Here is a 10,296-nt window from a genome sequence, read left to right as displayed (position 1 = left end):
TGGGTGTTCTCTACATAATACCAAAGAATATCTGGTAATGTGATGCATGGATGTTGTCATTAGGCCCGCCACACACTAGTGTAGCACATCCAGTGGTAACCCAGCTGGGGCTCCAATCCAGGTTTCTCTGGTTCTGAGGCAAGCATGATTGGGTCCCATATTTGTAATTGAATTAACATAAAACAAGAATTGATGCACTCCATGCAAGTTTGCATTGACACACTGCTAAGTGAAAAATCTCAAGGTCTGAATATGATCTATGACAAGGTATGGATTAGCAACATCGACACTCTGACGTTATCCATTTTAGCCTGTTATAAACTTTGGGTTTCCTGTAGTTTTTTTATCAAATCTTCACACATATTGCCAGTTGCCACGTAGGCCCATTAAATAGGTCTACAAATGTCATTAATGAGAGCTACATTCAATACATTCATTGGTGATGAGTAACATAGTCGACTATGGTTAGTTTGTCCAACAGGTGGCAGTCTGGATTTCAGAAAAGTAATAAGTGGATATACAGTAGAGGCCCATTGAGTGGACAATGGACAGCATAATACCAAGGCTAAAGCTTGGCCTACAGTATTCTACTCAAGGTGAGCCACATCCAAACAAGCAGTGTTAGCCTTGTTTTGGGGTATTGTTAAACCTAGATGGAGTGTCTTATTAAACCATACTTTTTAAAAATGAATTTTCCCAACTTGATTTCACTGTGATTATACAGATGAGATATATAACTATATAGATATACCTGGTGATGTAGGCCTATCGGACTGCAGCCAGGCAAATACTACCAGGAAACAATGTAAGCTTAGAAAGATTGACAAAATGTACTAAATTTGATAAATATGTTCAACCCTATAATACCAAAGCATTTGAATTCCTCTAAGTATCTACATCCAGTATGCATATGCTATTGATGATCACTGGCTACAGAGATTTTATATTTTCAATATTCATCTATATTTTCTATTATCCTTAAGTGTCATGTCTCTTCTCTTGACTTTTCTTACTGTTGGAAACAAAACATAATAGCCTGGTAGGGACAGATTATTTGTTCAACGGATGATCTTCAATTGATCATTTTCATCGCACACCAAACTTTTGTTCATTAGAAGTGGTGTTCTCCAAATGTTTGTGGCCGAGGACCCCTTTTGTGATAGAAAATTCAGCAGTGACCCCTCATAATCATTTCACAAGTCAAATGAGAAAAAAATAGCATAAAAGGAGTTTTACTATGATTTCGGCAGTGCATGCATTGCTGGGTGAACTAAGTCTTGGGCCCTGGGAAGTAATATTTTAAAGGCCTGCCTCTTGGCATCAGAGAGAATATTTAGCCGTTTTCAAGCTAATTTCCTGCAATTCTAACACATTGTTCTATGAGTCAGAGAGAAAAAGTTGCAGTTTTAAATCTTAAATTACAGGCCATTTAAATAAAAAATGCAAGAAGTATTGAGTTGAAATATTTATAATTGGTGAAGTACTGTGGATACCAATATTCCTGTGAGCCTCCTAGGCCCATGTTGCCCAGGGTTAAGTACATAAATTGTAGATAAATGATATTACATTTTATTGTATTACAGACTAATCTTATTCCATGGATCCCTTGGCCAAAATTAGTTGAATCTGTTGTTGTTAGTAAAATGTATGTTAAAAAACGTATGTACATTTTTTTATATATTATGTATTAATTTTTTAGACATGATTTATCTGGCCGCAGACCCTCTACAGTACCTCGGACCGCACTTTGAGAACCCCTGCATTAGAGTTTTGGCCTGGCCCAACTCTATTGTTTTCTGAGCTCATTCGACACCAATGGCTGAAGAAGGATGCAGCCGAAATGCCAGGATATTACCGCTATTAACATTTTACCAAACCGATCAAGCTGTTTTTGAATAATTATATATAATGTCGATACACGTTCTACAGTTTTTTTCACACCACTTTCTTTCCTTTTTTCCCTCTTGCCTTAGTGGAGTGGAGAAAAAAGTAGTCCCGACATATTGTGCTGTCCATAAAAATAGTTTTGCCACAATAAAAATAGGTTGAACAGTTTGCTTGCCTTTTGATTGTGCTCAAACCATGACAGACATGACATTGCAGCACATAATGCTCTCTGTCTTTTAGACGGATTCAATTAATAAGGCTAACATACATAGGGACAAACAGGTTATAACTGTGATACTCGTTTTAAACGTCTTTTTAAATAAACTAGGCCTACTCTGGGTCAACATTCCCCATTTACTGTGAGCCAGAATTATGTCCAATTAGTTGCAACCACCTTAAAGTGATTTCTCTCTTCCCCACTCTCTCTCGGTCCATATGCATCCATGTCTCGGTCCATATATATTCATAGGCTACTCATGTATTCATTATCCCACTTCTGCCACCAGTGTAGCGAATTCAGAGGTCTCAAATATCCCCAGACTCCTGCACCAATACCTTTCATTACACCAATGCTCTGATTGACACAACTTACAAAATCTGGTTTCGATCTATTTGTTCTAGTCTCACATAATTGTGCCTAATGATTGATTAAGACCGGATAAATGTAATATGATGGGTCCTCTCAACTACTGTCATCTCCTACCACTCCGCGTGGTGTCTGTAGTAGGCTAGGCCGGGGATATCGTTTCACTGTTTTCAGCGGAAGGATACAACACAGAATGTCATTGTGGTGCTGAGGTTTTTGCGAAGCAAAAATGTCTGTCTGCATAAGGTTAACTCGCAAGTGACATATAGGGGATATTTAGCTAAATATTACAACCTAAACCACTATTTTACAGTATTTGAGACGCGTTACAGGAAAACGAAGCTCCATACTACCACACCCGATCGCCCTAGTTGGAATTTTAAAGGGGAAAAGGTAAAATATTGTAGTGAGTTTGTCAAAAAAGGTTTCGGACTGGGTGAAAGAAGTTGGGATACAAGAGACTGGAGCTGGTATGGAGTAAAGGGTTGGCATTTGCTTTACTACTTTTACTTGAAAGGGCGTTTTACACAGCCTAAATCTGTAGCCTACAGCATATTGGTGGATTTTCTGTTTTTGTTTAACATGCAAATTCACTTTCTATTTAATAACACATCGAATTCGTGGCTCATCACTGACTATTGCAAATCAACGTATTGTATAGCTTATTATTAAGCCGTGATTTAAAAATCTACAGTAGGTTCGTTATTTTGTAATTTAGTCTGTCGCGGAAGATTGATACAAATGTAGCGTTTGGGGAGTCATAAACATTTGAAAAACGATGCTGCAGGTCTCCGTGTGTCACTGGTGTTACACGCAGCGCCAAGCATTTTCAATGTGTCTGTACCATTCCAAGTAGATGGAATTTCCTTACCACGTATTGGCTACCTTTTCCTTTTCATTCTGTTCAGATTACATAATGTGCAATAACATTTTCTAAAAGGGAGCGTTCAACCGTGGATGACAAGGGGTCAATTACAATTACTTTCATCGGTTGTTGCAGTAGCCTACCTTTGATCAATTAACTCGCACAGCAATGTCAAGGGTCACTGTGCAGATTTATTTTCGGAACCGACGTGTTCTGGGAATATTCCTTGTCAATTTCAGTCGGAATCTAGAATGAGATTGCACTTTACTGAAGTTCGTTATTGATTGGATAATTTTTTTTAAATCAAGGAATTAGGACAATAAAAAAAAAACAATAATAATTGGACCTACGCAAACAATCTGTTTCTTCTTTAGGTCTAAAGATTGGCAGGATGAATCCTCAACAGCGGATTGCCGCAATCGGCACAGACAAGGAATTGAGTGACTTGCTGGATTTTAGCGCGGTAGGACAGTTATCTATCTAACTATCTTTTTTATAATGTTTTATTTTTTGTTATTTAGCCCACTTTATTCTATATCAGTCAATGTCTCTCCAGTGAAGAAATTGATTATGAAACACAGGACGTCTGAACAGCTTGTAACAGATGCATGATTATCAAAGGCTAAATATTAATTTGTCTCAGTCACATTTTTCAGACCATTTCTTTTCTTCTGGTAGATGTTTTCTCCACCTGTAAATAGTGGGAAAAACCGACCAACCACTCTTGGAAGCAGCCAGTTCAGTGCACCAGGTAGGATTTTATCCCAGAAACCTATTTGAATATGTCCTCTGTTCTGTTCTGTTCTGGCCCTGTCTCTCCCCCTGTTGTGTCTTGTCTAACCACTGCTGTTTGAAATCTGTTCATATGAGTGTTCCTGATGTCTCCCACTGCATTTTGGATATTCAAGTTATTCATTTTGTGAAAAGCCAAAGGAGGAAGGTTTCATATTAAACATAGTATTACTATTCATTTCCCGCCTTAGCGGTGTGTGTGTGTGTGTGTGTGTGTGTGTCTGTCTGTGTGTGTCTGTCTGTGTGTGCACTCCACACATCTTGCGTGTGAAACATGCCACCTCCACCTGGACTGACTGCTGTAAAGATGTGGAAATAAGGAATGGTTTAGCCTTATTTTACATATGTGAAAGAATACTTATCGACCTAACAGCTATGACAGTGTAGTATCATTTTAATTAGCACTACTTTATAACCCTTCCTTGTGTTTTGTGTGCAAAAAGAGCTCTGTGGCTTTTTCGCATACCCATTTTCTATTGATTATGACATCAAGATCAATTTTGCTCATATTGACAGTGGGGCATTGATTGTGTTTGTGATATATTGCTCCCTAGATTTGTGCACCATATAAAAGCTGTACCAAAGATATCCAATGTCTATCAGTTGTGTAGTAAGTACAGTATGGGGTTACAGCATTAAGTGGTGTTTCATATGCATGTGTCCTTCCCCCAGTGCTGAGCTATTTGAAAAAGGGAGTGAGTTCCTCAGCCCCATGTCCCTAAAGACCTGGCCATTCATGTGGCCTTCACACATCTATCTCTATCTCACAGGCTCAATGACTAGAAGTCGTGAGCTGATGTAGTGTACTTTTAGCCAGGAGCATTTCTCATGCAGAAGTGGGCTGTTTAGGTTGATGCATCTTGCTTCATTGTCGTAGATGTTTTAATAAGGGTTGCTTAAATTCCCTGCTTTTATGTGGATAATTTCTTTGCTGTAAAGGCTCCAGGACATTAATCCACAGCACAATCAAGCATTATGCCTCCTCAATACTTGTTTTGCGTAAAACAACAAATCCTTGCCTTGTCGTTAGTTCTAAAGGACACACTTTTAGTGGAAACAACAGCAAGACAATGTACTGAACAGCAAGACAATGAAGCCAAAAGGGAACTTTTGTGAAAAGGCTGGGAAGTGTTAGGATGTTTTTCAGAGTACTTTGCATCCTCACTACCCATTCTGGGTGCTGCCTCCACAGAAGTAAAGAGCTTGGGATCCAGGTCAAGTCAGTGCGGAATTGATGCTTTAAGTACAGGGCCTTCGGAAAGTATTCAGACCCCTTGACTTGTTCCATATTTTGTTACGTTACAGCCTAATTCTAAAATTGATTAAATTGTTTTTTCCCCTCATCAATCTACGCACAATACCCCCTAATAACAAAGAAAAAACTGGTTTTTAGAAATGTAAGCAAATGTATAAAAAAACGGAAATATCACATTTACGTAAGTATTCAGACCCTTTACTCAGTACTTTGTTGAAGCACCTTTGGCAGTGATAACAGCCTCAAGTCTTCTTGGGTATGACGCTACAAGCTTGGCACACCTGTATTTGGGGAGTTTCTCCCATTCTTCTCTGCAGATCCTCTCAAGCTCTGTCAGTTTGGATGGGGAGCGTTGCTGCACAGATATTTTCAAGTCTCTCCAAAGATGTTCGATCAGGTTCAAGTCTGGGCTCTGGCTGGGCCACTCAAGGACATTCAGAGACTTGTCCTAAAGCCACTCTTGTGTTGTCTTGGCTGTGTGCTTAGGGTCGTTGTTCTGTTGGAAGGTGAACCTTTGCCCCAGTCTGAGGTCCTGAGCGCTCTGGATCAGGTTTTCATTAAGGATCTCTCAGCACTTTGCTCCGTTCATCTTTGCCTTGATCGTGACTAGTCTCCATGTCCCTGCTGCAGCAAAACATCCCCACAGCATGATGCTGCCACCACATTGCCTCAACGTAGGGATGGTGCCAGATTTCCTCCAGACATGACACTTGGCATTTAGGCCAAAGAGTTCAATCTTGGTTTCAGCAGTCCAGAGAATTTTGTTTCTCGTGGTCTGAGAGACTTTAGCTGCCTTTTGGCAAACTCCAAGCGGGCTGTCATGTGCCTTTTACTGAGGAGTGGCTTCCGTCTGGCCACTCTACCATAAAGGCCTGATTGGTGGAGTGCTGCAGAGATGGTTGTCTTTCTGGAAGGTTCTCTCATCTCCACAGAGGAACTCTAGAGCTCTGTCAGAGTGACCATCAGGTTATTGTTCACCTCCCAGACCATGGCCCTTCTCCACCAATTTCTCAGTTTGGCTGGGCGGCCAGCTCTAGGTAGAGTCTTGGTGGTTCCAAACTACTTCCATTTAAGAATGATGGAGGGGACCTTCAATGGGGACCTTCAATGCTGCAGAAATGTTGTGGTACCCTTCCCCAGATCTATGCCTCGACACAATCCCGTCTCTGTTCTCTAAGTACCATGTCTTTGACCTTGTGGCTTGGTTCTGTCAACTGTGGGACGTTATATAGACAGGTGTGTGCCTTTCCAAATCATGTCCAATCAATATAATTTACCCCAGGTGGACTCCATACAAGTTGTAGGAACATCTCAAGGATGATCAATGGAAACAGGATGCACCGGACCTCAACTGCATGTCTCATAGCAAAGGGTTTGAATACTTATGTAAATAAGGTTTCTGTTTTTTTTATTTTAATACATTTTTAGAAATGTCTAAAAGCATGTTTTCACTTTTTCATTATGAGGTATTGTGTGTAGATTGCTGAGGATTGTTATTTATTTAATCCATTTTAGAATAAGTCTGAAACGTAACAAAATGTGGAAAAAGTCAAGGGGTCTGAATACCTTCCGAAGGGAAAACCTAGTCACTTGTACAGCTGAATGTATTCAACTGAAATGTATCTTCCGCATTTAACCCAACCCTTCTCAATCAGAGAGGTGTGGGGAGCTGTCTTACTCAACATCCGCAACACCCGGGGAACAGTGGGTTAACTGCCTTGCTCGGGGGCAGAATGACTGACTTTTACCTTTTCAGCTTGCGGATTCAATCCAGCAACCTTTCGGTTACTGGTCCAACGCTCTAACCACTAGGCTACCTGCTGGCACTGTATATACTTGCACTTTCATAAATCAGTTTGGGTAAAGCAATCACTGTGCATTCATAAGTATTAACAAATATACAGAGCATTATCAATATATATCAATTTGAGTCTGTTTATCTTATGTCAAATATATTCCCAACCATCCTTTAATTGCGCTCTATGTAGCTAATGCTATGTAAAGTGTTGCTGAATTGGCCTACTTCTGTTTCAGTGATCATACTTTCCATTTTGCCCCACCATAAATAAATATAAAATAGAATGTTGCTTCAATTCAAGTGTTACAAAGGAACTCCTTTTCTGAATTCCTAATGTGAGAAGTGGGAGAATTGAACTCAGTAAACTCTGCGGTGTGCTTTAGAATTTAATATAGCATGGCATTCATGGACATCATGTGACCAGACACTTTTAAGCCTGATGTGTTGGGCATGCACTCTGTGGCTTCCAAAATAGACCAGCATCAGCATGCTGCTTTTTGTTTAGAATAGAAAAGAAATAGAGCCTGTTCATAGACTGTTTTTCCCATCAAAGCTCATCGTCATGGCTGAAATGCCGGGTGGTATTTATTTAGTCAGTAAGAAAAGTCACAAGAATTGAGCCATGTTTTGTAGAGGCTTATGTGGATTCTGCTTTTGTTCTATTTCCAGCAAAATATAGTATGTGGGATATGTTTTGGCCTGAGTCTCCATGAGGCTTTTTATGTGTGTCACAGTCACACACCTGTCTGTTCCAAGCTTTCCAAGCTTGCTATACTCCTTGACCTAAAGTAAGTAGTAAACTAGAAACCACTGATACCTCAAATGGAATGTTCTGCATGAGGCAATACTTACGTTAACATCTATGTCCAAGCTGCTCAGTTAGCTTGCTTCAGAGCTCACTGAGGCACTTTTATATTTGGTGAGCTATATTAGGAATATTTTCAGATCATGGTTTGCTCTCTCTGTTCCATTTACTTTAGACTTGCTGTAGAAGTCAGCCAAGAATCAGAAAAGCCATAATTATGTTTGGGTTGTTATTGCTCCTAGAGGGACAGACTGAGGCAAATATTTCTGCTCCTACTGCGGGTTGACTACCTGAACAGAATTTATGATACATTTCACCTGCGATGTTGCCTTCCTGTAATTATGTTTATTTATCCCATCTTGTTTAGAATGGTCCTGGTTGGTATTCCTGGTTGGCCTGTAGTCAATTCAAAGAATGTGCCACATGTTACCATTCGCTTGTTTACAGAATAGATGAAGCGAAGTTGTATAAGGATGTTACAAGGATGTCAGAACTGTTAAATTATATTTACAGTACTTTTTGTGAATTTAATTTAAATGATATGCTAGTGATAGACTTACACTGCAGTTTCCTTCCACTTGAGCAAACTTTCTCTCAGTTTAAAGCTCTTTCTTCAGCATTTATCCCCATGGATTAGAAAATATTATTATCTGCTGATTAATTATTAATACAGTGTTGAAGAATATGACTTATTCTCATTCATAATTATTAAGCAAGGATTGTTTTGTTCAGTCAGAAGACTTAGAACTTGCAGAAGTACCCAGCTTGCATTTTAAGATAATTTAACACACACAGAAACCTCTCCACTGTACATGTCACAATGTGTGAAGATATAAAAGGTGACAAAACTAATCTTGAACGCAGCTTATCTTCAAAGCATTTTCAAAGGATTTGGAATGTTGTATTTTTTGTTTAAAGCAACTGCTAAGTCGGTCTTCAATTTAAGCATGCATTTTTCTTCTACAATGGATTAGTTCAAACAGATTCAATATATGTAACCACAACAGTAGCTTTCAACTGAGGTTCTTAAAGAAGGACTGAGCTGAATCTTTTATTTTATTTTGCTCACGGAAGCTGTTGTACCTTGACATGCTTCTCACTCCAGTTCTCCTTTTGACTGATTTCATTTCTCATAGGCTCTCATTGTTTTGATCATCTCATTTGAGTTTGTAGTCTTAGAACTCCTTTTTTACAAAAGATGCATGAAAAAATTCTAGACTATATAAAAATAAAATAAATGTTTTATTTCATTTTTAGAAATATGATCAGGTCTTATAGCAAGCTTTAGTTTGATAAACTTCATTTCATGTTTTACGCCTTTGATTGTATTGCTGAAGGAATCTTTTTTTTCTGAGACGTCAGGTTATTTTTAGATAACCTGCCGGCTGCTCTGTGAACCATTGGGCCACACTGCGTTTGTGATGCCTTCAAATGGGTACCCTCCCCTGGCAGACTGGGCCTCCCACCCGCCACTGGAGGGAAGATTCAGGGAGAGTTTGGACATCTCTCATTTATGTATCACAGGTCAGCTCCTGACTTGGTTATGGAGAACTGTGCTGTTGCCATAGCGATGGAAGTCCTTTGAAGGCAGGTGACTTGGCACAGCTTTTGCATCTTTTTTTGCAGGTCTGCCAAGAGGAAAAGCATTCAAATAATGTCTTCAGTCACCCAATATGCGGTAGATTACGATCAGGCTTCTCCTAGACTGTCATTATTTTGATTGAAGAAAGTTGGTGTTGTACATCTGACTTGGCTCCTTTGATGTGGATTCCAATTCATTTTTTAAATGAGCAATTTATTACCATGTATTTGATGTTGTATTAAGTTGTGAAGGCACTTAGTTGGTGGGGACCAAACAACCATTATTGTGACTTGAGGCAGCTGGATTTAAAACCAGGCAGAGATATATTTCTATTCCTGCTTATCTGTGCCTGACCTCTGGCTGATGTAGTCTGAATGGACACAGTGTTAGGTGTTGGACTGAGGTAGTGAGTTGTATCTGTATGTATGTATGTATGTATGTATGTATGTATGTATGTATGTATGTGTGTATGTATGTATGTATGCATGCATGCTTTGGGAACACCTGCTGCTGAAGCACAGGATGTCTGTTCGTTTTAACTCCCAAATACAGTACATTGATGCAATAGCATTACCTACCTCCATCCTGACCACAAATGACTGGCCCTACTCTCTGAGGACGTATCTGGGGGCAGCAGCGGGAGGAGGAGGGGTGGGTTGTCCTCGTCTAATGATCTGGGAGCTCGTGGCCATCGCATGCAGCCGGGCCTGCCGTGTGGTGTCAGTG

General features: G+C 39.7%; 1 protein-coding gene across 4 annotated transcripts in view; it reads left to right on the top strand.

The window, feature by feature from the left end:
* The first annotated feature begins 2,625 nt into the window (after positions 1–2,625).
* Positions 2,626–10,296, top strand: part of LOC110526419 (transcription factor 12) — a 99,077-nt gene continuing 91,406 nt past the window's right edge. For 2 of the 4 annotated variants that reach the window (XM_036980812.2, XM_036980809.2), the window contains exons 1-3: positions 2,643–2,957; positions 3,713–3,801; positions 4,017–4,089. In XM_036980812.2, coding sequence (XP_036836707.1) covers positions 3,730–3,801; positions 4,017–4,089 — 145 coding nt within the window. In that variant the 5' untranslated portion in view covers positions 2,643–2,957; positions 3,713–3,729. Of the gene's footprint in view, positions 2,958–3,712; positions 3,802–4,016; positions 4,090–10,296 lie in introns of all 4 variants that reach the window. The other 2 variants (XM_090238679.1, XM_090238680.1) reach the window with 2 other exon arrangements.

The sequence above is a fragment of the Oncorhynchus mykiss genome, chromosome 6 (genome assembly GCF_057628025.1).
Source record: "Oncorhynchus mykiss isolate SJ-2025 chromosome 6, ASM5762802v1, whole genome shotgun sequence".
Taxonomy (NCBI): Eukaryota; Metazoa; Chordata; class Actinopteri; order Salmoniformes; family Salmonidae; genus Oncorhynchus; species Oncorhynchus mykiss.
The sequence above is the reverse complement of the archived record's forward strand: the minus strand, read 5'-3'. Positions and strand labels throughout refer to the sequence as shown.